At 41.4% G+C, this 27,226-nt stretch overlaps 2 protein-coding genes across 2 annotated transcripts in view; one reads left to right on the top strand and one right to left on the bottom strand.

Annotated features, from left to right (window-relative positions):
- Positions 1 to 27,226, top strand: part of LOC130835549 (ATP-binding cassette sub-family C member 4-like) — a 194,155-nt gene that overhangs the window by 96,463 nt on the left and 70,466 nt on the right. The window contains exon 21 of the mRNA XM_057707187.1: positions 13,363 to 13,513. Coding sequence (XP_057563170.1) covers positions 13,363 to 13,513 — 151 coding nt within the window. The remainder of the gene's footprint in view (positions 1 to 13,362; positions 13,514 to 27,226) is intronic.
- LOC130835679 (developmental pluripotency-associated protein 2-like) lies at positions 2,798 to 3,736 on the bottom strand. The gene has a single exon (XM_057707375.1). It carries the CDS (start codon positions 3,734 to 3,736, stop codon positions 2,798 to 2,800), a length of 939 nt encoding a protein of 312 aa, XP_057563358.1.

The raw sequence follows: 27,226 nt of genomic DNA, 5'->3' as shown, positions 1-27,226 counted from the left end.
CACTTATCTATAATTCTTGTCATTAAAATCATCACTTCCAAGAAATCTTCCTACTGGTAAAACAAGTGAAAATGAAGGTAAGATGTGAAAGTTGGATTTAGGCATTTTGATTTTTTAAAAAAAGTTTGGGACTGCTCTGAGCATGTGAGCTTGCACACAGCTGTCCTCAGCAAAATGCGGTAATTTATTGAGGAAAACTGAATTGCAAAACTTTTCTTCCCCACACACCCCTCATTCAGAAAAAAGAAAAAAAGAAAAAAGAAATCAACAGCTTGGATGAGCTTAAATAACTGACTTTTCATCTCTTTTCATGGACACAAAGGCTCATCCTGAGGCCCCTGAGCCACCAGTGCCGGCAGTGGTGGGGACCACCCCGGAACGTGCCCTTCCCTCCTCACCACACACAACACATTGACTGCACCTTATGAGCTGAAAATGCCCAAGAAAAACAAAATATAAAGAAGATGTCTTTAGTCATTTCTTTCCAGAGCGGGGAGCGCAAAAGCTGCTGCATCTGGATACTGAGAACACAGCAAGCCTGAGACCAGGGCATAATAGGTTGGGTCACTTGCTTTTATAGAAGCAAAGAGTGGAACTGCCTTTACTTATCTCAGTACCACTGACCCCTGCATTTCATTGTGTAGAGATGGCAGAGAAAGTGTGTAGAAAGCATCCAGCCTCTGTCACTGAACAATGACTTTGTCATCTTGAGATTTCTGTGGTGTGTTGACCCTTCCCCCACCCCCTCACTCAGATCCCCACTGGTGATGTTTACTTTTAATATATATTTAATACTAGTCCTTTGTGAATATTTTCTTCCAGTCTGTGGCTTGCCTTTCTATATCCTTAATGGAGATCAATTTTAATTTTGATGATTTTACCTTTTTTTCTCCTATAGTCCATGTTTTTGTATCCTAAGAAATCTTTGCATAGCCTTAGGAGTGTGGAGATACTTTCCTATTGTTCTGCCTTTTTAGAAATTGATGCATCTTGCATTAATTTTTGTGTATGAAAGAGTAGTTAGTGTTGAAGTTTATTTTTTTCTGGTTATTCTAGCCACATTTGTAAAGACTTTTATACACTGAATTGGCACCTTGGTTAAAAATTATTTGACTATATATGAGGAAGTCTGTGTCTGTATCTTTATTTTGTTCCATTGATCTGTTTATTCTTATAGCAATACTGCAGTCTTGGTTATTGTACATTTTAGTAAGACTTGAAATCCAATAATTTGTCCTCTTTGTACTTCTTTGTCAAGATTGTTTTGATCATTCTAAATTTTTTACTTTTCTGTGAGAATTTTAGGAGCCTTTCAATTTGTTTTTTAATAAAACCCTGCTAGAATTTTTATTAATATTTCCTTTTAGCTGTAGATTATTTGAGGAGTCTGAGCCTTAACACTGTTGAAGCTGCAGTTATGAATATGGTATCACTCGCCACTTATTTAGGTCTTCTGTAATTTTAGAAATGTTTTGTGTTTTTAGCCTAGACATCTTATACTTCTTTGGTTAAATTTATTCCTGAATATTTAATGTTTTTTCTTCATGTTATTGGATTGTTTTTAATACCATTTTTCAACTATTTGTTGCTAGTAAGTAGAAATACAGTTGATTTATTTGTGAATTCACTTTGCATTTCCTGGAGTTGGTGGTGGTGTTTTTTAAGTTCTGTAGGATTTTGTACATATACAATCATGTCTGCTGTAAATAATGACAGTTTTACTTATTTATTTCCAATATTTATCACTTTTATTTCCCTTTCTTTACTTCCTGTTGTGGCTAGAGCTGCCAGTACAGTGTTGAATAGAAGTGATGCGGTAAGACATTCTTGTACTCTTAGGGCAAAATCTTTCAATATTTTTTTATTAAGAATGATGTTAACTGTGATTTTTTAGGTAGATATCTGTTATCAGATCAAAAATGTTTTCTTTAATTCCCCAATTACCAAGAATTTTGCTTTTTTTTTTTCTTAAAAAATCAACAATAGGTGTTGAATTTGGACAAATATTTTTTCTACATTTCTTCAGATAATCATATGATTATTCACCTTTACTCGTTTACTGTTAATTGGTATTTGATTCTTAAACTTATATTCCTGGAATAAACTCCACTTGGTTATGATGTAGCATCTTTTTTTTAAAATGTATTACTATATGTAATTTGTTAATATCTTGTCAAGAATTTTTTATCTGTTGTTCATGAAGAATATTGGTTTGTAATTTGCTTTTCTTGAAATATTTTGTCAGCTTTTTCTATCAGAATTACGCAGACCTCATAAAAAGACATGAGAAATGTTTCCATTTTGTGATGGTCAGTTTTATATGTCCACTAGCCAGTCTACATTCCCCAGTTATTGTCAAAAAGTAACCTAGGTGCTGCTGTGTAGGTATTTTGTAGATGTGATTAAGATCCATTTTCAGTTGACTTTAAGTATGGAAGATTATCCTTAGCAGTCTGGGTGGACACAGTTCAGTCAGTTGAAAGGCCTTAAGAGCTAAGGCTTCCCTGAATAGAAAGAGTTTCTGCCTGTGGGTCACAGCATCAGCTCCTGCACAAGAGTTCCAGCCTGTCCTTTTTTTTTTGGCTTCACAGGTGAATTCTAACAAACATTTATTTTTTATCGTGGTAAAATTGGTGTATAATATTATGTCACAGATGTACAACATAGTAATTCCATATTTGTGTACACTGCAAAATTAATAGACCATGATAAGTCTATTTACTATTATTACCATACAATTACCCTCCTTCACTCATTTCACCCACCCCCCCCCCACCTCTTCACCTCTGGCAACCATTTATTTTGTTTTAAGACATGGCCCATCTAAAAGCAATGAGGCTGGTGTGTCCAAACCAGGTTTCTTCCTCTTCCCCATTGCAAGTAATCTTTTCATAATTTTCTTGTTCCTCTTAGCACATTCAGGGCATAACATGTTATCTTCTAGGTCTGGGGATGGGAAAGTGCAGGCAGGTAACATGAAGAGAGAGATCATCCTCCTGGGGGTGTCAGGCACCCAGGTCTGACCTGCATGGAAGTGCAGGCGAACCCAGCCTTCTGGGTCTGTCAAGAGTGGTCTGCCATGGACCACACACCACCGGACACCAGAGGCTTGGGGCAGAAAGGACTCAACAGAGGTAGGAAGGGGCCGTGAATTCACAGCCTTAGGTTGAACAGCTCTTGCAGCAATTCTTGACCATGCTGCCAACATGGCTTCGTGAGCTGAAGTTATCACTTCAACCATGTTAGTCTTTTCCTTGCTCTCACTCATCTTCCTTTTCCAAACGCTTGCTCCCTTGAGTTTCCTTGAACATGACTGCAATCTGGCCTCCTGTGATGATTCAGGAATATACTGATCTTTTTCAGGATAAGCATGTTTCTGGAGTCTTAGATAAACATCTATTTTCTGACCATCGGTACTCAAATTAAGTTGCTGGCACCATTTCCGCAAAGTGTTCCGGCTCACATTGTTAATTGGAGGCAGCATGGTCGGCAAGGGATAAATTGGTTTACTACAACTGGATTTTCGGCAAGCTTTCAGTTGTCCATTTGTTTGAGGAGTATGAACTTGATCATTTGGACTTAGTGGCTCTGCTTTGACTTCTGAAGTTGAGGAAACACCTGGTTCCATTTGATGGTCTTCAACAATTTCCTCATTAACTGGAACCAATGTAAGAATCACATCTTCTTCATCTAAAGGCTCTTCAAAGAAATTTTTCTCATAACTCGGGTGTGCCATTTCTAGGAATTCTCAGAGAAAGGCAGAGCCGGCAATGTTAAGGATAGCTGCGGTTTAATCCTCCGTACCTCCAGCCTGTCCTTTGTAACAGCCAGGCCTGTGGATTTCGGAATTGCTGAGCCAAGTGTGGTTGTGGAGTGCTATCTTTTTTATATTGTTAGATTCAGCTTATTGGTATGTCATTTAATGTTCCTAAGACAGTTTGGTTTATAATTTTTCTTTTAATGTCTTTACCTGGTTTTTACAGCATGGTAATGCAGGATTCAAATTCCCTGGAAGAGTTTGGTGAAACTTTTTTTTGCACAATGTATCTCTGAAGCCCTCTGTTCCTAAAGTCTTTTCTGTGGGAAATCTTATAATTATGGATTTAAATTCTTATATCAGTATGGAATTATTCAGATTTTCTATTTCTTATGTCAGTCTTTGTATGTCATTTTTCAAGAAATTTACCCTTTGCATTAAAATATTTAATTTTATCAGCACAGTATTTATTATATCCTTTGTGTAATATCTGCGGTGTCTCTTGTGTTAAGCTCTTTTAATTCATGTTAATGGTGATTTTCTCCTCTCTTTTCTATTTTCTCTACGTTTCATTGGTTCTTTTAAGGAGCCAAGCTTTGTGTTTGTTGACTTTTCAGCTTAGAAGTTAGTTTTCTATTTTCAATCATGTCTACTTTTTAATATCCATTCTTCCTCATACTTTGTTTTTTTTAAGTTGAATTTTAAAACCCTGACTTTTAACCTTTCTTTTTTTTGGTAAGTCTTTATTTTTTGTTAGAGCATTTTTCAGTTTAAAACAAAATTAGGAAGATACAGAGATTTCCCATGTAAGTTCTGTAGCCTTAAAAGCGATAAATTTATGTCTAAGCACAGCTTGTTTGCAGCCCTCGAATTTTAATATTAGTAGATTTTCATTTTATGTCAAAATATTTTCTAATTTTATTGTAATTTTGAACTAGATGATATTTCCAAATGTATTAGTGAACTTGCAGACATTATGATTTTCTACTTACCTTTTTATTGATTTCCTATTAAATTCACTTAGGTTGGAGTATCCTGTAAAATTTCTGTCCTTTGAAGTTTGTTGATACTTGCTTTAGTATAGAATATATGTAATTTAAAAGTGCATTATGTAGTTATTACTGCAGTTTTGTATATTTATTAACTAGGCCAAGTTTGTTAATTATGTTTTCAAAATCTTCTATGAGGGTGAATCAAAAATTATCTGAAAATCTTCTATGAGGGTGAATCAAAACTTATCTGCACTCTGGCTATAGAATTTACAGAAGTTTTAATATAACTGGAGTGCAGGTAATTTTGACTCGCCATCCTATATCCCTGGTGATTTTTATCTGCTTGTTCTATCAGTTATTGTGGTGAGTTTAAATCTCCCACTAGGAATATGGCATTATCTATTTTTCCTGAGTTCTCTCAGGTTATCTTTGTACATTTTGTAGCTATGTTATTAGGATTATATAAACTTAGATTTAAAAAAAATCTTCTGGATAAATTGACCCTTTATGCTTATGAAATGTTCTCCTTTATTTCTAGGAATCCTTCTAACTTCATGTTTATAGTAGTGTAGATAGATTCTCTAGCTTTTTTTTGTTAGTGTTTTTATGGGATACCTTTTTCAGTATTTTATTTCCACTTTTATGTGCTTTTATTTTTAAGGTGTGCCTTTTAAAAGTAGCAAATAGATGGACTCCAGTCTTGGATTTCATAATAAGCTCAAACCCAAAAAAGATAGAAAGGAAGCTATCGATCAATGAGATATGCTGAACGTGAAGGAAGAAGTGCACTATGTTCCCTTCATGGTTTCTATTGTGTTAGTTAAGAAACTGTAAACCAAGCACCACCATTCACCCTTCAGTGGACTTAGCTGTGACTCTCACTTGGGAGCTAATTGAAGGATACACAGATTTCAGAGCAGGTGTGGTTGTGAAAAGATCCAAGGCAGCCAAATGAGGGAGGAAGAGTGTGATTAGTGTGTCCCAAGGAAAGGACGAGTTTAGAAAAGCTTAGTCTTAGAGTTTGTATAGATCTCATCATATGGATAAGACACACCAATGTTCTAAAATGTTCCGATTTAATAGAGTTAACTAAGTTGGGTGAGGTCAAAGGAAATAGAGGTGATAAAGGAGGGATCTTAGAACCAGAGCTGATTTGTGAACCTCCTGAGATGTGCAAGTTAGCATATCAGCTTACACACAGGCTCAGTGCTGACTCAAGGTTGGTATTAAGTTTAGGAGCTTAAATTTAACAGTTCCCTATATTTTTCCTCTTGCTTCTATTTAACCTGTAATTGAAGGGTAATGAGTATTGTTTGATAGGAATTACATTTTATTTCTTAATGCTTTCAGAGTTTTGTGTGGCCTGTTCAGGATTTTACTGCCTCCACACGAATCTTGTGTTAGCCAGCAGCACAATCTATGTGATAGTCATTTCATTGAAAGGTTCTTTTCTAATCTCATGTGTTTCCAGAATAAACAGGTAGAAGAATCTCTCCTGCACTCACATCACTACAATGCTTACTGATCAAAAAACTATTGATGGTTGTAATTTTTTTCCCTCTCTAAATCACAAGGAAGTCTTGCCTTGTTTTCTTGTCAAGGAGAGAATCTTGCTTTGTTTATTGCACTTAAGTTGTATTTTCTGCAAAAATCAGTAGTAGTTTAAGGCAATTTGGATGACAGTACTCATCACAACTTGGAACAAAATTCCTAAGCGTCTGAGTGAGAGCAAAATAAAAAGCTTTGAAATTCCTTTGAGGTGCTGGCATTCTTAATATTCCTGATTTTATTTTTTAATACTGTAAACAAATAATAAAAGTACTGTCTACTGGCTAAGTGGCTTTATGATTAAATATATATTTCACATTGTGCTAATGTAGGTATGAGAGCGAGTGAGAGAGAATTCAAATAAGAATGGAGTGAGCCAAATGTATGGAGGGCATATTTATTTGCATAAAATAAGAAGAATATACTTTTACTGATGTTTATAGAAAACATGTTCTTTGGCACAAGTGTCGCAAAGTCTAGCAAGAACAGAATCCCTTGGAATTAAGTTTAAAGTAAACTTGATATACTTTAAGTTGGTAGATATGTGGGTAGATACCTGGAATTCCTATAGGACTGTTCCTGGTGAATTGAAGGTTCTTGCCTTGTGACAGAAACAACTAGAGACAGGACAAGGAGTTCAAGAAAGTAAAGTGAGGGTTTGTTTAAGCAAGAATAAGGTCTCAGAGGGAGAGTGGGCAGACAGGTGAGGAGCTGCTGCCCTGGGTTTCTTTGGCAAGGTGGTTATGAGGGGCATACAAATGAAGGGGTGGAATATTCACTGCGGAAGGAGGAGTTTGGGGGTTGTATTCCCTGATTTTCATCCCATCTCCACCTTCCTGAGAGGAGGAGGGATTTTTGTCCTTATTCAGCTTTTATTGGACGTGTCCTGGCGTCTGTGCACGATGGGCACCTCTTATCTGCCAGGCTGACTTTATTGTGATGAGAGCGTGATGAGCAGCAGGTTACACCAGACACAGGAGGGTCCCGCCTTTCCCCATCTTTCTTTGTCTGCCTCCAAGACACTTATCACCCAAAATGTGTGGTTTCCTGTCCGTCTGGAGGTTCCTGCTTTTCTTTGTCTGCCCTGGGACCCCCCCTCCCCCCCCCCCCCCGCGGTTTACAAGATGCCTGATTTCCCTCTAGCTGGCCCCTACCCACATTTCTCTGCTCATATCTAGCTTCCTGCCTGGTGTAACAGGACTGTAAGCAATTTGGAAGTTAAAGGCAAGCAGGTCAATATTCAGACTGTGCTTGTGTGAGGAATATGTGAAATTTGCAGTATTAGAATACAGTGTTCATTCTAGAGGTGGAGACTTCCTGGGGGAAATTTAGTGTTTTCACTACCATCCAAATATAGATATAGAACATTTAAAATACGCAGCCTCATTTTGTGTCCTTGGATTTTATGTATTTATTAAAATTATTGGGCTTTTTTCCCCTCAAGACATTTTGCTTTCTGGGCTTAGATCTCATCTTTCTTATGAAACTTTCTCTTTTTTTAATTTAAAGAATAATTCTTAAATCAGCACAACTTAATGTGTTCTATTAGCGAGCACTTTTAAGACTTCTTAATCATCAGTCTGCTCTGTGAGCTGAGCAGGCTGTTACTCACTAACAGCTAGGGATCTAGAACTGGCCCTGGCATGGGAGAGACCAGGTACAACCCCAAGAAATACAACAAAACTAGAAAAATGCCGACAAAAGGGAAATATATAATAATGAAATGTATTTAGATATTAATTTTTAAAACATGAATTTTATCTTTATTTGGGGTACAGTATCAGGCAGAAATGAAAAGAACAAACTTGGGGTCAGAATGACTGAATTACCTGACTGGGCAAATTACTAAACCTTTCTGAGCATCACTTTCCTGCTTTTTAAAAGGAGAGAATAATCCCTCCTACTCAGATTTGATGTGAGAATGAAATTAAATAATGCCTGTGAAATACTTGAGAGGTTGTTGCAGAGAAAAACCTGGCCTCTGTTCACTGATGCCAGATAGAAATACAGAGATAGAGCTTTGGAGGAGTAGAAAGGAACAGCTTTATTACTTTGCCAGGTGAAGGGGTACACAGTAGGCTAGTGCCTCAAGAACTGTGACCCCCTCTCTGGGGACTAGGGAGAGGTCTTATAGTCCCGGTTCGTGGTCAGGGGTAGGCAATAAGGATCAAGGCAGTAACGGTCTTGCATTCTCCTGATGGGCTGGTGGTGAGCTAAGTAGGAGTCAGCCTCATCAACCTTCAAGTCCAACTGGTCCGGGGTCTACGTGCTTGTGGGCAGCATACCATCGTTCATCATTAACTTCTTGCGCCTAGAGGGGGTTTCAGCTTCTGCAAAATAGCTCAAAGATATTGTTGTGTGTATTGTTGCTGGGGAAACAGGACCTGCCCCAAGGCTGCTCTTGACTATTTCTCCCAGGTCTCGTGCAACCCCTCCCTTCATTAATTAACAACTGCTTGAATCTGCCCACTGGAACTCAGAGAAGGTCATGGAGGCTGAGTGAAGGCTGTTTTGCTATAATCAAAGAGACAGGGGACAAGAAAGGCTTTGTGCCCAGGAGCCCCACAGGGCCCTGCTTGGTGTCAAGGTGGGGCACATGACAAGCCTCATGAAATGTCATCCACTATTGGTAAATGGGAGGAGGGGGTACCCATCACTTCTTTCCTTGCTGGGTAGATCTAGAGAATTGTGGAATTTCTTCAGGATTATGAGAAAACTTGCCATGGGCACTTGCAGTAAAGCAGTGTCATATTTTTCAAATTGTTTGGTTGGGCAGGGTTTTAAACCAAATCATTAACATTTTTCTCAAGCAGTATTTTTTTTTTCCTTTTCTTTACTCCTTTTGTATGTACTTCATTAACAGTTCCTTTGAATGCCAGTGTGGTTTGTCAGACACAGCTGCTCACAGGGACAGCATCTTTCCTGAGGATGAGAGGTGCTCATTAGACTTCCTTCCATGGGTGGTGGCAACAGGTCCACTGCCTTAGTCACCCTGACATCCTAACCAGGCTGCCTGCACCAAGAAGGATGATACAGAATGGACATAGTTGAATTTCCTGGGATTCACTAGTGTAGAAAATCCAGCTTTTGTACTTCCATTGATATCAATATACTAGTTCATGCATGGTGCATGAAATAGAAAAGATCAAATTGATCTTGTCTTTGGAATATACTGAATAATCTGGTTTCGTTTTGTTAATTCAGAAGTCCACCACTTTTTCCCTTAGTCTCCCATAAATGCTCAGCAGTTTCATAACAGTAAGTCTTCACCATGAAGAAGCAAAACTTGAAACAGACAGAGAATATGGAATAAGAAAAGAAACATCTCAAAAAATGTGGACTTGCTGCCGTATCCCTAAGGTTATCGATCTTTGGAAGAAGATACAGAGCACAGAAACTGCAGCAGAAACATTAGGCGTGAGGTTTATTGGTTATACTTATTGTTTGAAGTGATCTTCAGACAAAATAGTCCACAGATAAGATTTTCTCTGTGGCCAGAAAAAAGCCAGTCACTTTGGTACATGTGACATCATCACCACATCTAGGAAAAATAGCACCTGCTCTGATACTTCCTTGGAGAGTACAAAGCTATTCAAGTGGTTAGAATGAGTGTCCTCTTAGGGTCCAACTTCATGAGATTCTTAAGATTCTTTGGGCCCTTAAATCTATTAATATACCATCCCTCCTCCCTTGCTGCTAGTACCCCCAGCACCCTGAAATATGTTAATAATGGACTTAGAATTTCTACTTGTTATGCACGAAACTGATAAGGACTTTATATACATGATCTCATTTAATTCCCACCACCATCCTTTTATGTTGTTGGTATATCCCAGTTTTTACTAAGATTGAGAGTGGGTGTAGTGTCTTACCTTTTCTGCTGATTTTCGAGATGGTTAGCCCTAAATCCTATCTCAGGTAGCTCCATACCTGGCTAATGGAATTTCTGCTCCAGCTGTAGGTAGTTATTCCCTGCAAACTAAAGAATTATTCTGACTTGTGAAAAATCACCACGTACTCTCAAGCAAAAGACTTTATCCTAGAATTTTTTGCACTTATTCATATGGAATCGTAGGCTTTGGATAGAATTCTCAGCTGGTGTGCTCCAGATGGGTTATAAGCATATCAACATAATGATTTCTCTTATTTCCTGGGGCATCAGGACTTGGGTCACTTGCTTCTGGGTCAGCATGCTTCTTGCTGTGTACACATCATCGTCTCTGTGCTGTAGTGAGTCAGAGGTACAGAAGCACTGGCCATGGGAGGTGGGCCATCAGATGGGCCTGAAATCAATTAGATGGGGGGAATTGTGTGTGTAGCTTGGATTAGGCTCCTTGGAATTCCTGGGAGTGTGGAAGGAAGAAATGAAACTGGCTTCAGGGATGGGATGTTTGTTGCACCCAAGAATCTTCTGTTTCCTTCTTCATAGTGTTGACTTTTTGCTTAGATACTATTTTTGCCTTCTACCAACTTCTGTAAAGAGTGTGAGACAGGTAGCAATGAATAAAAGATTCACAAATATATATACATAAATACATATAAATAACTCATACATTGTGTGTGTATATAAATATTAAAATATAATATCCAGTCCACTATGAGGCTGGCTATAGTATGACCTACAAGTAGAAATAAAGTTCTCACAGAAAGCCTCTTTGAATTTCTTCAGAATTTAGGAGCATCAAATCTGAAGGACCTAACCTAACTTGGGAGCTTCTGAGAGCAACAGTTACCAGTCTTTAACAGGTACCCAAAGAAAAGCATTGGCACAGCTCTCATGGAGCCCTTCATTTTGATCTTACCTCTGCTTCCCAGGTAATCTGCCAGCCTAGGTTAGTCATAAAAGGCCCTCATCTGGGGAGAGCTGGATTATTGAAACTGGTGAATAATGTCCAATCAAATGATGTGAGTCTGCTAGAAAATTGTAATTGGATTTTTTCATAATTGACTTTCCTGACAGCTAATGATGGCAAGCCAAGTGACTTTACTTAAGACAAGACATAGAAAGAGCTGGACGGACCCCCTCCCCATGAGCATGAAGGGTGTGGCAGGATGGGATGCATCAGTTAATCCTGTGGCTGTAAGAGGTTGTTTAGCTGTAGGTGTAATAGGCGTATTTTCTCCACTTATGATTGGAATTTATTCCTTCAGAATTCCATCCTCTTCACCCTGAGGTTTATATTGATACCATGGCAGAGACAGGGAGAAAGAGGAAAAGCATAAGTCAACATCCAGATAATGCAGTTTGGTTCACAAGGGCTCCTGGCCACAGAGTCACAGCTCTGGACGTTTCCTCCTCCTCACAAGCTCCTCCTGCCTGCAGCTGTGGCTCTGGGATTCCTTGAGTATAAACTGCTCCTTTCTTTCTCCATGACCTGCCGTGCCTTCCCGGGAAAACTTAGAACAACCTCTTACCCTCCCAGCTTCACGTTTCTTATCTGTAAAGGAAATGGCGGTTCTTGCTTTTCTTATTCACAAGATGGTTGTGAGGATCCTCTGAGAAAGCTGACCTGGAAGAGCTGTGAAATGATAACCCGTGTCTCTGTGGTACAGGCATTACCCCACTAACCCATCCCTCAGAGATGCGCCGGGGCCAGCTGCCCTGGGTGACAAGGTAGGGAAGGCCCTGGGCTGGCGAGCACGGGATGCAGGTGCTGGTGCTGAGAGGACACAGCACAGCAGGTGTTAACTCAGACAAGCATCTCAGCCTTCCCAGCTCGGCTCCTTTTTGGTCAGAATTTCCATCAATTGTCATTACTGCCTGCAAATTATTCATGCCACTCTTTCTATTCGTTACACTTGCCTGTGAAGTTCAGTCATCAGTTTCTTCTTCAAATCCTCTAATGAGCGTTCAGGTGTTCTTCCCTGTGTTTCCCAGCACTCTGTGCCTTGTGCAGATCGTCATGGATTTGTATCCATCTGAGGTTGTAAACTTCAGAGGCCTTGGTCCAGGCTGTGAGAACCTGCATATGCCCCCCATTCACCCTGCTTTCATAGCAGGCAGACGCTATGTGTTGACTGCATTCCTGTCACCCGAAGCTGTACACCATGATATCATACTTTTTCTGATAAAGATGGATACTTAAATCAGCATCAGCCAATGACTTAGATTTCTATTCTACCTGCTGTCCTTTTAGACCAAGATAAAACCATTTCATGGAATGAGGTGATGATTAAGTGAATGTTCATGAAACTCTTAGCACAGAGCCTTGCATACAGTAAACTCCTGGTAACTGGCATCTACTGTTGTTATAATCATTAGCCTTTGGAATGCATATTTTAAATACTTAGCATAATGATAGAAAATTGGCTGTATGTTGGCAACAAGCTTAAATATATCATAATAGTTCATGATGTGGGCTCCCCAACTCCGTGACTTAGGCTTTGCAATCTCCACCACGTTGCTTTTCCTCTCTCTGTGCCTCAGTGTCTCCATCACTAAAATGAGATAATATTGATACCATTATTCAGAAGGGCTATTGTGAGAAGTAATGAGTTAATACATGCAAAGTGTTGAATGCACAGCCCTGTACACAGTCAGCACTCAGCAAATGTTAACTGTGGATAGAAAACCAAGAAAGAGGAATTCCAACTTCCACAGGTCAACATTTGAATTTTTTCCTCACTTTCTGCACATTGAATGTGTAATTAACCACTTCTTTATCCCTGCATGTATAGCTGAAGCTTCTGGATTCCTCATCTGTAATACTTTCTTGCTCATCTCTCTAGTAATACCTACTGACTCATGATAGTTTGGGATTCAGGTTCTACTCTCTGAGTCTCAAATATTCTCATCTGTGAAAAATAGTAATGCCTGCCTCATAGGGCTATTGAATGTATCAAAAGACCTAATGCATAGAAGGTTCTTGTCATAGTGTTTGACACACACAGTAAATCTCATGATGACCACCTATAATTTTATTTCTTTGGATGGGAAAGTATTCGCTACCATTCCAACAAGTCTTTCAAAAAAAGGAATTTAATCCTAACAAAGCAACTTATTAAAGTTTATTTTGCAAAGAATCCTTGACAAGGAAGCCTCTGTATCTGTTTTTGCTATTTCAGACATTCCTACTTGTGATTGGTGTGGTGGGTGTGATGGTGGCGGTGATTCCTTGGATTGTGATACCCGTGGTTCCCTTCGGCATCATTTTATTTTTCCTTCAGCGATATTTCTTAGAGACGTCACGAGATGTCAAACGCCTGGAATGTACAAGTGAGTACTGGGGCTCTCAGGTCGGGATGGGAATGCAGGCTGGCTTCCACCTGTGCCGTCATCAACCAGACCCATGAAATTCTGCAGATTCTGTCTTCTAGAATTTCTCACCAAGTCAACATTCGGTAACTGAGCATTATGGCCACTGTGTGTCAGTGTGGCCCTTAGGACAAATGGAGCTGGTGGTGTATCAACTGCAGCTTTGCATTTTAGCACAAGGAGGACAAATGTGAGCACCGTGAGGACAAGGACAGGTTCTGCTTTGTTCATGACATACTTCCTAACAGAGTGCAGCTACTCAGTAAAACTTTAAAAAAAAAATAAAATGTTTCATCCCGTTGGAACTAATGGAGAAGGAATATAGGGGGTTTTCTTCCCCTGAAGTTACTAGAATTGACAAGGAAAGGAGGCATCAGGAAACATACTCATGTGCCAAAAGTGATATATTTGAAAAATACATTCACACACTCAAAAGATGGCAAGTAAGCTGCAGTTGTTAAATGTTTTGAAAAGATAAGTGGTGTTATTTTCAGGGTTGCTCTTTATCATTACCAGTATTGGGGTGATGCCACACTGTTTGTGGTCCCCCCTCCTCAAAGCTGTCCATATAAATAATGTGGGAAATAATCCCCTTAGGAGGACACAGGAGGGGGATCCTTGCAGTGCCCATTTAGTCTATTACTCCATTCAACTTCCTACTTTTAGCATAATGGGGAACACGTTTATGATTCATCATTCTATTCTACAGGTGATCACAGAGGATGAAATAATCCAGAGCTTATCTCCTTATTAATGCACAGACATATTTCAGCATTATTAAAACAAAGAATCATAAGGAAAGTAGAATTGTTACATATTTTTTAAAAAGGTATGAGGACAATAGCCAAAAAGTAAAGTAGGAAGATGCTTGTATCAAAAACCTCAACCACATGTAGTTACTGCAGGTTAACACCAGCTTAACTCTAGATTCCAAACCAAGAAGAGAAACATAACTGAGGCCCATGGTTCTCTGTACCTACTAAGTGGAAAAATATAAGTTCATCAAGACACATGAATTTTGTGTTGTGGCATTTGCATATTTTGTTTTTAATAGTAAATCCTTAAAAGGCATTTATCATAAATATTTGCATAAAAGATAATGGGTATCATTTTCATAAAATCTATGGAAAAATTTTCAGTCATCAAGAGAACCAGCTAAACTCCATGATGTCTGGTTTCTCGAGGTGTTTGGATGGATGGTGGAGCAGTGGAGTCCAGGTGTGTGTGACGTTCTGTGGATGTGCCTTGGTAGGATGGTAGGGCCTGGGGAGGCCGAAGAGGACTTGATGAGCTCCATCCAGTCTTCTGTGTAGACAAGGCTTCAGACCTGTCAAGATTTGAGGCCACACATGAGTCATGCAGCTGTCTTGTTGCAAAGCACATCTCTGGTGCATTCAAAGAGGGGTTGTTCCAGAAGGAACACTTGACGGAGATCTTTGCCTGGAGTGAGGGCCACTTCCCCTCCATAAGGAAGTAGAGGGAAGGGCACCTCCTGAGGATTTTTTTTTTTTTTTTTTTTTGGGGGGGTACACCAGGTTCAATCATCCGTTTTTATACACATATCCCCATCTTCCCTCCCTTCCTTGACGCCCCCCCCCAATCCCCCCCCACCCTCCCCGCCCCAGTCCTCAAAGGCATCTTCCATCCTCGAGTTGGACTCCCTTTGTTATACAACAACTTCCCACTGACTATTTTACAGTTGGTAGTATATATATGTCTGTGTTACTCTCTCGCTTCGTCTCAGTTTCCCCTTCACCCCCCGCCCCCTCCCATACCTCGAGTTCTCCAGTCCATTCTCTGTATCTGCATCCTTGTTCTGGTCACTGAGTCCAACAGTACCATTTTTAGATTCCGTATATGTGAGTTAGCATACAATATTTGTCCTTCTCTTTCTGACTTACTTCACTCTGTATGACAGACTGTAGTTCTATCCACCTCATGACATATAGCTCCATCTCATCCCTTTTTATAGCTGAGTAATATTCCATTGTATATATATGCCACATCTTCTGTATCCATTCATTTGTTGATGGGCATTTAGGTTGCTTCCATGTCCTGGCTATTGTAAATAGTGCTGCAATAAACATTATGGTACAAGTTTCTTTTGGGATTATGGTTTTCTTTGGGTATATGCCCAGTAGTGGGATTACTGGATCATATGGTAGTTCTATTTGTAGTTTTTTAAGGAACCTCCAAATTGTTTTCCATAGTGGCTGTACCAATTTACAGTCCCACCAACAGTGCAGGAGAGTTCCTTTTTCTCCACACCCTCTCCAACATTTGTGGTTTCCAGACTTTGTGATGATGGCCATTCTGACTGGTGTGAGGTGATACCTCATTGTGGCTTTGACTTGCATTTCTCTGATGATTAGTGATGTGGAGCATTTTTTCATGTGTTTGTTGGCCATCTGTATGTCTTCTTTGGAGAAATGTCTATTTAGGTCTTCTGCCCATTTGTGGATTGGGTTATTTGCTTTTTTGGTATGAAGCTGCATGAGCTGCTTGTATATTTTGGAGGTTAATCCTTTGTCCATTGTTTCATAGGCAATTATTTTTTCCCATTCTGAGGGTTGCCTTTTAGTCTTGTTTATGGTTTCTTTTGCTGTGCAAAAGCTTTTAAGTTTCATGAGGTCCCATTCGTTTATTCTTGATTTTATTTCCATGATTCTAGGAGGTGGGTCAAAAAGGATGTTGCTTTGATGTATGTCAAAGAGTGTTCTGCCTATGTTTTCCTGTAGGAGTTTGATAGTGTCTTGCCTTACATGTAGGTCTTTAATCCATTTGGAGTTTACTTTTGTGTATGGTGTTAGGAAGTGTTCTAATTTCATTCTTTTGCATGTTGCTGCCCAGTTCTCCCAGCACCACTTATTGAAGAGGCTGTCTTTTTTCCATTGTATATTCTTGCCTCCTTTGTCAAAGATAAGGTGCCCATATGTGTTTGGGCTTACTTCTGAGTTCTCTATTCTATTCCATTGATCTTCCTTTCTATTTTTGTGCCAGTACCATACTGTCTTGATCACTATGGCCTTGTAGTATAGTTTGAAGTCAGGAAGCCTGATTCCACCAACTCCATTTTTCCTTCTCAAGATTGCTTTGGCTATTCGGGGTCTTTTGCGTTTCCATACAAATCGTAAGATTTCTTGCTCTAGTTCTGTGAAAAATGCCATTGGTAATTTGATCGGGATTGCATTGAATCTGTAAATTGCTTTGGATAGTACAGACATTTTCACGATGTTGATTCTTCCAATCCAGGAACATGGTATGTCCCTCCATCTGTTTGTGTCGTCTTTGATTTCTTTCATCAATGTCTTAAAGTTTTCTGCATACAGATCTTTTGCCTCCTTAGGCAGGTTTATTCCTAGGTATTTTATTTTTTTGGTTGCAATGGTGAATGGGAGAGTTTCCTTAATTTCTCTTTCTGCTCTTCCGTTGTTAGTGTATAGGAATGCAAGAGATTTCTGTGCATTAATTTTGTATCCTGCTACTTTACTAAACTCATCAATTAGTGCTAGCAGTTTTCTGGTAGAGTCTTTAGGGTTTTCTATATATAATATCATGTCATCTGCAAAGAGTGACAATTTTACTTCTTTTCCAATTTGGATTCCTTTTATTTCTTTTTCTTCTCTGATTGCTGTGGCTAAAACTTCCAGGGGCTTCCTAGGTGGCGCAGTGGTTAAGAATCCGCCTGCCAATGCAGAGGTCACGGGTTCGATCCCAGCTCCAGGAAGATCCCACATGCCGCGGAGCAACTAAGCCCGTGTGCCCAAAAAAAAAAAAAATAAAAAATAAAAATAAAAAAAAAAAATAAAACTTCCAAAACTATGTTGAATAATAGTGGTGAGAGTGGACACCCTTGTCTTGTTCCTGTTTTTAGGGGGAATTCTTCCAGTTTTTCTCCATTGAGAACAATGTTGGCTTTTGGTTTTGCATATGTGGCTTTTATTATGTTGAGGTAATTTCCTTCTATGCCCATTTTCTGGAGAGCTTTTATCATAAATGGATGTTGAACTTTGTCAAAAGCTTTTTCTGCATCTATTGAAATGATCATATGGTTTTTATCCTTCAATTTGTTGATATGATGTATCACATTGATTGATTTGCGTATATTGAAGAATCCTTGCATCCCAGGGATAAACCCCACTTGATCATGGTGTATGATTTTTTTAATGCACTGTTGCAGTCTGTTAGCTAGTATTTTGTTGAGGATTTTTGCATCTATATTCATCAGTGATATTGGTCTATAGTTTTCTTTTTTTGTGACATCTTTGCCTGGTTTTGGTATCAGGGTGATGGTGGCCTCGTAGAATGAGTTTGGGAGTGCTCCGCCTTCTGCAATATTTTGGAAGAGTTTGAGAAGGATAGGTGTTAACTCTTCTTGAAATGTTTGATAGAATTCGCCTGTGAACCCATCTGGTCCTGGGCTTTTGTGTGTTGGGAGATTTTTAATCACTGCCTCAATTTCCGTACTTGTGATTGGTCTGTTCATGGTTTCTATTTCTTCCTGGTTCAGTCTTGGAAGATTGTATTTTTCTAAGAATGTATCCATTTCTTCCAGGTTATCCAATTGATTGGCATATAGTTGCTTGTAGTAGTCTCTCATGATGTTTTGTATTTCTGAGGTGTCCGTTGTGACTTCTCCTTTTTCATTTCTAATTCTGTTGATTTGCATCTTCTCCCTTTTTTTCTTGATGAGTCTGGCTAATGGTTTATCAATTTTGTTAATCTTCTCAAAGAACCAGCTTTTAGTTTTATTTATTTTTCTTATGGTTTCTTTCCTTTCTTTTTCATTTATTTCTGCTCTGATCTTTATGATTTCTTTTCTTCTGCTCACTTTGGGGTTTCTTTGTTCTTCTTTCTCTAGTTGTTTTAGGTGTAAGGTTAGGTTGTTTATTCGATCATTTTCTTGTTTCTTAAGGTAGGACTGTATTGCTATAAACTTCCCCCTTAGAACTGCTTTTGCTGCATCCCATAGGTTTTGGGTTGTTGTGTTTTCGTTGTCATTTGTTTCTAGATATTTTTTGATTTCCTCTTTGATTTCTGTAGTGATTCCTTGGTTGTTTAAGAGTGAAGTGTTTAGCCTCCATGTGTTTGTCTTTTTTGCAGTTTTTTTCCTGTATTTGATATCTAGTCTCATGGTGTTGTGGTCTGAGAAGATGCTTGATATGATTTCAATTTTCTTGAATTTGCTGAGGTTTGATTTGTGACCCAAGATGTGATCTATCCTGGAAAATGTTCCGTGTGCACTTGAGAAGAACGTGTATTCTGTCGTTTTTGGATGGAATGTCCTATAAATATCAATGAAGTCGAGATGGTCTAATGTGTCATTTAAAGCTTGTGTGTCTTTATTTATTTTCTGTTTGGATGATCTGTCCATTGATGTAAGTGGGGTGTTCAAGTCTCCCACTATTATTGTGTTCCTGTCGATGTCCCCTTTTATAGCTGTTAGCATTTGCCTTATGTATTGAGTTGCTCCTATATTGGGGGCATAGATATTTACCATTGTGATATGTTCTTCTTGGATGGATCCCTTGATCATTATGTAGTGTCCTTCCTTGTCTCTTGTAATAGTCTTTACTTTCAAGTCTAATTTGTCTGATATGAGTATTGCTACTCCAGCTTTCTTTTGACTTCCATTTGCATGGAATATCTTTTTCCATCCCTTCACTTTCAGTCTATATGTATCCCTTGGTCTGAAGTGGGTTTCTTGTAGGCAGCATATAGAAGGGTCTTGTTTTTGTATCCATTCAGCCAGTCTGTGTCTTTTGGTTGGAGCATTTAATCCATTTACATTTAAGGTGATTATTGACATGTGTGTTCCAATTACCATTTTCTTAATTGTTTTGAGTTTGTATTTGTAGGTGTTTTCCTTTTCTTGTGTTTCCTACTTAGAGAAGTTCCTTTAGCACTTGTTGTAAGGCTGGTTTGGTGGTGCTGAATTCTCTTAACTTTTGCTTGTCTGGAAAGCTTTTGATTTCTCCCTCACATCTGAATGAGATTCTTGCTGGGTAGAGGATTCTTGGCTGTAGGTTTCTCTCTTTCAGGACTTTCAGGATATCCTGCCATTCCCTTCTGGCCTGCAGAGTTTCTGTGGAAAGGTCAGCTGTTATCCTGATGGGTTTTCCCTTATATGTTGTTTGTTGCTTTTCTCTTGCTGCTTTTAATATTTTTTCTTTGTGTTTAGTTGTCATTAGTTTGATTAATATGTGTGTTGGTGTATTTCTCCTTGGGTTTATTCTGTATGGGACTCTCTGTGCTTCTTGGACTTGGTGAATTATTTCCTTTCCCATGTTGGGGAAGTTTTCCACTAGAACCTCTTCAAATATTTTCTCAGACCCTTTCTTGTTTTCTTCTTCTTCTGGGATGCCTATAATTCGAATGTTGGTACGCTTAATGTTATCAGTGAGGTCTCTGAGACTGTCTTCTAATCTTTTTATTATTTTTTCTTTTTCCTGCTCTGTGGCAGTTATTTCCCCCATTCTATCTTCCAACTCACTTATTCTTCTGCCTCAGTCATTCTGCTGGTTATAGCATCTAGAGTATTTTTAATTTCAGTTATTTTGTTATCCATTGCTGTTTGTTTTTCTGAGTTCTTATGAACTGTTTCTTGTACTTTCTCTATTTTGTTATTGAGATTTTGTATCATTTTTACTATCATTACTCTAAATTCCTTTTCAGGCATTTTTCCTATTTCCTCCTCATTTATTTGGTCTTGTGGGTTTTTTTCTTGCTCCTTTGCCTGCATGGTGTTTCTTTGTTTCCTCATGGTTGTCCAAACTTTTGGGGTTGCTTGTCCTTGGGTTTTTTTGCGTTATTCTGTGACCAGCAGAGGTTCCTTTATTGTTCGTCTGTAAGCGTCGCTGTGTGGGGAGGGAGAGGGTACAACAGTGGCTCCTTCTCCTGGCAGGGAGTGAGCAGTGGCACACTGATGTCTCAGTCAGGCTTGGAGGTGCCTGTTGCAGAGGGCGCAGGTGGCTCAGGCGTAAACAGAAAGTCTTAGAGTTGGGCCTCTCTCGGGGGTTTTTTTCTTTTCTTTTTCTTTTTTTTTTTTTTTTTTCTCTCGGCAGCCTCCCTGCTGCTGGCGTTGCAAGGGGTTTTAATCTAGCCCCACCCGAGTGCCTGAGGGTACTTGTTATCCATGAGCGCCTTAGGTGGCCCGCAGGGTGTCTCTCCACTGCCTGTTGCAGAGGCGCGGAAAAAGAGAGAGAGGCTATGCGCGTGGCTCCTCCCAGCCGCCAGTGAGCCTGCAGCCTCCAGCCGCCATCATGGCCGGGCAGCTCTCAGGAACGGGCACTCCTCTCCGCGGGCCTCCTCCCTCCTGTCCTCTTGGTCCGTCACCCTACCGGCAACAATGTTTCCCACACTGAACCAGCTCTCCTGCTCCCACACTCCCACTCCTGGACCTCCGTTCAGCCGCGGATCGATGTCTTGGTCCGGGAACGCTGAGCTGCGCTGCGGACCCTCCGAATGTTTCTCACTCCCTCCCGTCTGCCACAGCTCCGCCGCTTCACCCTCTTGGAGCCCTCGTAGATGCCTCCCTACCGGCTATGTCGGGCTCCCCTCAGTCCCATCCGGTGTCCGAGGCCGTCTGCTGGTGTTCAGCTGGTTCTCTGTGGGAATGACTGCGTCCTTCCGTGCATTCCCAATGCATCTGTGGGGAGGGATGCACTCCACGTCTCTCTACTTCGCTGCCATCTTTTCCTCCTGAGGATTTTTTAAAGAAGCAGTACAGGATTTTCTCAGTATTTGATCTGGAGAGTCTGAGAATTTGTCTCCATCCCTGTGATACATTGGGATTTTTTTACATTCTCATAGGTTGCAAGAATGTTAGACAGTAAATTCAATCTGGATATTCCCTCCCCCACACCTCAGATAACCAAGTGTGGTGGCCAGTTGAGTAGACCGTTTATGTTCTGTCTCTAGGTGCTGGGTCTGTGCCATAAATAATAACTCCGCTGTTTTCTCTGTGTAGTAGCTGATAGTGTGTCTTAAGGCCACTGCTGGAGCCACCAGCAAAAAGGACTCCTGACTGCTGTGGCCAGAAGCAGAAGCCTGCTTCACCCTTGTGCTCTGAAGGGCTACTGAAGTCCTGAGGTTTATGTTCAGATCCTCCTGCCTAGCTGCCTCTGGAACCTTAGGTTAACTTTCGTCATCTTAGTGACAGATCCACAGCTGATTATAATGGGGATTTTTTGCACATTTTTGCAAAGGTAAGCATAGCAATGGTCAGTCAGGGAGCAGTGCATAAAACCAGGGTGGCGTTTGGTTGCCTTTCTCTAGCTATCTCTATTCACTGGGCAGAGCCTGAATGATGAAGCAATATCCAGATTCTATCTGAAGGCTGCTGTGATCAGCTAGCAGTGTCTGCCATGGGCATTGTTAGGGGAGGGTTAGCACGTGTGCCAGGTGTATGCAGCCCATAGACCCTCAAGTCTGCTGTTTTAAGGGGTTCTCATGCCAGATTCCCAGGGTCTTTGTTCAGCCTAAGGTGCTTAATAAGATGTGCAGTAATGGCTAAGTCTGTTGGATATTAGCTGAGTAAGAGTTAGGGGTTTTCTAAATATAAACAACAACGTCTGGAGAAAAATGCATGCAGTCACACATGGGCATCCTTAACCCTGATTATTCTCCCTCTGAGACACTGCAGCTGTGATTAGAAGCACAGCCTTGTGAATAAGACAGAGTTGAGTCTGGCACCCAGCTCTACCACTTAGGTGGGTTAATTTACTTAGTCCTGAGCAGTGAGTGCTCTTATTTCCTCAGTCTCTGGGGGTCTCATGAGGATTTCTGGAGTCCATGATTGTAAAGTGCTTGCTGGCCACTACCAAAGGCACAAGAGCCTTGAACATGAAGGAATTAGGAACATAGTAACAAGTGGTAGGTCTCATGTAGCATGAATAGTAACCTGCTAGCAGGGCTCTAACCCCCGGGTCCTTGCATGCAGTTCCCTGCCCTCTCCCTGCCAGGGAAGATCTGCAGTCCTTATGGGGTGTGTCTCCAAGAGTCCTCAGGATTGTGGAAAACGCAGCTGTCAATCATGTGACCTGCAGGCTTATACATGTCTGTGACTGCGGACTGACGCCATGCTTGGTACATAGTCTGCTTCAGGACAGCGAGCTCAGTCTTTGCGGGAAAAGGATGTTACACTGGGCAACATAACACCAAAGCCTCGACATCCCCTCTCCCTCTGCACTAGTTCATTTTCTTTGCAAACTCTCCAGTTCACTCATACTGGCATCCTGCTCAGCCCTAAGTGGGGATTGCAAGAAACAAGATTGCTTTTCATGGGTCCAGATTTCCACTGGACCGCTGTGACTCTTGGGCATGAAGTGAGATAGGTGATGGGGTCTTTGGGTTCCCTGGTGTTCAAAGGCTGAGAAGACATGTGATTTCTAAAGTCATCCCTGCTGGAGAGAATCACTTGCAGCTTTGATTACCTGGTGAGGGAAGCAGGTAAAGTTGGCCCAGCTGAAGAGTTTCACTCCAGGACTCTCCCAGGTGGACAATCACGTCTACTTCCTTCTCAGAAGCTTTATCTGTGGTGAATAGTGTTGACGTCACAACATTTGCTCTGGAAATGAGAGCTGGGTTCTAGTGTGTTTTCTAGACTTCTTGGAGCTGGGTTCTCAGCATCCTCCTAACAGGGTAACGGGCCCTGGAATCCTCCGGCGTCATCCCTGTGAGCACCCTGCTTGCAGGCCGAGTTCTGTGGGCGGGTGGGGACACCTGCTGGGGCTGCAGGAAAGGCCTGTGCAGAGCTCCCAGCCTTTCTTATTTGGAGCGTGAGCTCAATCTCAGTTCACCTTGCTGTATTAAAGGTGCAAAGTTATAGTAAGATAAAAAGTTACTCAGTAGAACAGTGTGGATGCTGAAGTAACACTACAAACATGCACCTGGGCAGTGAGAAGCACCTCTGAATCACTGAAGCCTCTTTGCCTGAATTAGATACAAGCAGAAATGTTAAATCATGTCCCAGTTCAGAGAAGGTTTTTTCCCTACAGCAATATCATAGGTGAAGGCCCCTGACAGTTAAGGTTCCTGGTCAGATATCCCAGCTGGAAAGAGCCCCCAGGACTGTGTGGATGGTCTGCTGCCCCACAGTCCAGGCTGTCCTCCCACAGCCCAGGGCTTCCCACCCTCTCTGAGCCCCAGTGTCTCATGGGAGGAAGCCTGTTCCTTCCTTGCTTGTGGGAAGACATTCAGGAGCTTGCCCTTTAGCTTCTATTTTCTCCCAGGCTCTTAAGCAACAACGTCTCACCTGTTCTATGGCCTGATCTTCCATCAGAATCTGATCTTGAACTCTGCCCCAATTTCCACTACCTATCAATTGATCCAAGGAGATAGGAATCTGCCTTGCTTGGTTCTGGTTTGCCATAGTTTCAGCATGATCACACCACCAGGTTTTGAATTGTAAAAATTCTCCCAGGGCTAGTACTGCACGAGCCAACGTTGCCCAATCAGCTGGAATCAAACGAGAGCCTTCGGCTACTGCCTGTATGATACCTATGGTGAATGGAAAATTTACTCCATAATTTTGTACTGCTTGTTTTAATTCTTTCAATATTTTGAAGGGTATTGGCTCATGTACTGCCTCATAAATTCCATTGGGATTACTAGGATCCACTCCAGGTGCCACCCTTTCATGAATAGTTACTGGAAATGCCATCTGCATAGCTTCCAGATCTCCCTCTTGTCTAGCCTGCAAAATGCCCTTCTGTAAGGGAGATAAAACTGAGTGTCCTTTAGACACAGGAAAGGCATAAGCTCCCCCAGGCGGCATTAAAGAGGGTGGAGGAGGGGGCAGTATAGGAAGTTCGCCCTCCTCCACAAGTGAGGGAGCGGAGGGTCTTAATCCCTCAGCCATTTGCATTCCCTTTTGTTTTTCATTTTCATCTGGCACTGCACATGCCCATCGGTCCTCTGATGGACCAGTTTCTTCATCAAAGCTATCATCTGAGCCTTCAGGAGTTTGTAGAGGCTTTAGTACTAACAATCAGAGACCACGTTGACTAAACAGAAACAGGTATGGGAGTCCCTTTAGAATGCAGTTTTTTAAGTTTGCTTCCAACCTTATCCCAAGTACAGAAATCCAGTGTTAGCCTGAAGAAGGAAACCACGTACAATATTTCTCAATTATTTACAGAATTTCTAACAATCGACCTTCATTTGCTTTTTACAAGACCTTCACTTGCTTTTTACTCCACCTGCCCTTAGGAGCTGCCGTAACAGGCATACATCTGGTCGATATTAATCTGAACTTTCTTTATTTCCCATATTTTACCCCGAACACAAACTACCCAAGAGATTTACTTACTGGCAGGATTTTTTCAGAGGCCTCTTAGTCTCCTCTTGGGGGCTTCACGGCACTTCCCAATTCTTTACTTTTATCAGTTTCACTTTCCGTGAACCTTCCTCACTCAAGCCTTTCGTGCCCCAGGTTGGGCACCACTTGCCGAGACCAGCTCGGCGACTCGAGGTGAGTGACGGGTGCCCGCAAGCTTGAAGAAAACACAGACACAGACTGAATAGAAAAGTGGGACCGGGGGGCTCAAGACCTCTCGGGGCAAGAGCCTTGTTGACTTATCCCAGGTTGCTTTTATTGAGTTCTTTGGCTAACATTCTCAGGTTACACCCATAAACAATCAAAGGCCTCCCATGACTGGGGCAATGATCTTTGTTTGCCTCCTGGGTCCGAGCTGAGCAGGTGTGGATTTGAGCTGGGCGTGGAGAGCAAAACAGCCCTGGGGGCAGGAGACCTCTCTCAGATATTAGGGGTCTGTGCCCCACCCCTGTTGGCCCCTCTGTGACTGTGCCTGTCTTACGTTGTTCCTCCCCTGAGGAATCTTACCCGTCTTTGGCTAACCAGCCATCCTTCAGGGCCAAACAGGGTGATATAAGGAAGGCTCTATGCACCACCCCTGTTGGCCCCTCTGCGGCTGTGCCTGTCTTAGGTTGTTCCTCCTCTGAGGAATCTTACCCGTCTTTGGCTAACCAGCCGTCCTCCAGGGCCAAACAGGGTGATATGAGGTGTGCAGTGAGAAAGGGGCGGCGCCCCCAGAGACGGCCAACCCTCTGCCTATGCCCCCAGAGTCTCCACGCCCCGCACCCTCAGCTCCTCCACTGCCCAAGCAGGACATTCTGAATCCCATCGCTCGGCCCACATACTTTAACATTTTCAAGGTTTCAGAAAGGCTCCTGAATGTCTTCCCACACTTGCTTGTAGAACCAGGGACACTAAGCATAAGAGGAGGTTCTGTCTCTGCCCGTTTGTACCCCAGCACCCGTTACACACACCTGCAGGGCCCATGTGCACATCGGTGCTGACTGAACTGTCACCCAGACAGGTATTTTGATGCCAGGCTAAGGAGTCAGGCCCTGAAAATAATTAGAGTTTTCCCCATTGACTCTTTTTCCCTCTAATTTTATAAAATCTCTGTAGCCTCCTATAAGCTAAGTAATCTTAAGTTCCCATAAACACCCAGGTTTTACCAATTGGTCTTTTCTAAGAGAAGCACAGGTAACAAAGTGATGTTAGTATTTCCTGCTGATAAAGCACAAGTTATCGCTCATCCCAGACAGAGGTCACAGGCTCACTATCTGCCCCTGACAATAGGAACTTACAGCCTCGTTCGTGGTGGGGAATGAAAACCGTAAGGGGTCCTCCCTGCCCAGCAGCCTGCAGCCCATCTGTTCCTTGAGGTGCAGGAGCCTGACCCTGGTGCGCGTGGTCAGTGTGCTCTTAGAGAAGATGGCAGGAAACGCATGGCCAGTCATGTGCCACCAGGCCCCTTACCCACATTGTCACTCAAATGAGAATGGCCACTAAGGTGTGATTTTAAAAGTGATGTCAGTGTCACGTGCCACTGTGACCTCCAAACACCAGGGCAAGTATCCAGCAGGCAGTTATAAAAACATCCATCAGGTTCCCAGAGCAGAAGTCAAGACAACTGAAAGACTCCTCGGCTGCATGGGTCCAGCGGGCACACGGGCAGTGCAGTACCCAGGTGCTTTATGGCCAAAAATGAGACTCTTGGAGGAGGTGCAGGGAAAGTCCCAGGATGCAGGGAGATGACAGACTGTCTGTTCACCTTACTTATCTTGCTCCTGTCCTGTGCCTGGGACTATTCCAGTTTGGGGGATATGCTGACTCTATCCCAGCCCTTACGTCACTAATCTAAGGTGGAGACAACACACAGGTGGCTCATCACAGTTCAGTGTGGGGAGGACTCTCACAGAGAATTAAATTTTAGAATACTCCTGACTCAAAAATTTGTGAACAATAATTAGCTGTAAAGAAGAATGAAATGTTGCCACTTGCAACTATGTGGATGGACCTAGATGATATTGTTCTTAGTAAAATCAGACAAAGACCAATAATATATGATATCACTTCTATGTAGAATCTAAAAATAATACAAATGAATCTATATACAAAACAGAAACAGACTCAGAGACATAGAAAACAAACTTACAGTTACCAAAGGGGACAGGAAGGGAGGGAGGGGCAAATTAGGAGTATGGGATTAACCGGTACACCCTACTATACATCAAATAGGTGAGCAACAAGGATTTACTGTATTTTATTCAATATCTTGTAATAACCTACAATGGAGTATATTCAGAAAAAATAACTGAATCTCTGTGCTATATACCTGGAACTAACACATTATTGTAAGT

Source organism: Hippopotamus amphibius, chromosome 14 (genome assembly GCF_030028045.1).
Source record: "Hippopotamus amphibius kiboko isolate mHipAmp2 chromosome 14, mHipAmp2.hap2, whole genome shotgun sequence".
Lineage (NCBI taxonomy): Eukaryota > Metazoa > Chordata > Mammalia > Artiodactyla > Hippopotamidae > Hippopotamus > Hippopotamus amphibius.
Note: the sequence above shows the minus strand (reverse complement) of the source record. Positions and strands in the feature narration are given on the sequence as shown.

Bases quoted from the DNA above. Each gene is read 5' to 3' on its own strand.
- LOC130835679 (XM_057707375.1), bottom strand. From the start codon at position 3,736: ATGGCACACCCGAGTTATGAGAAAAATTTCTTTGAAGAGCCTTTAGAT.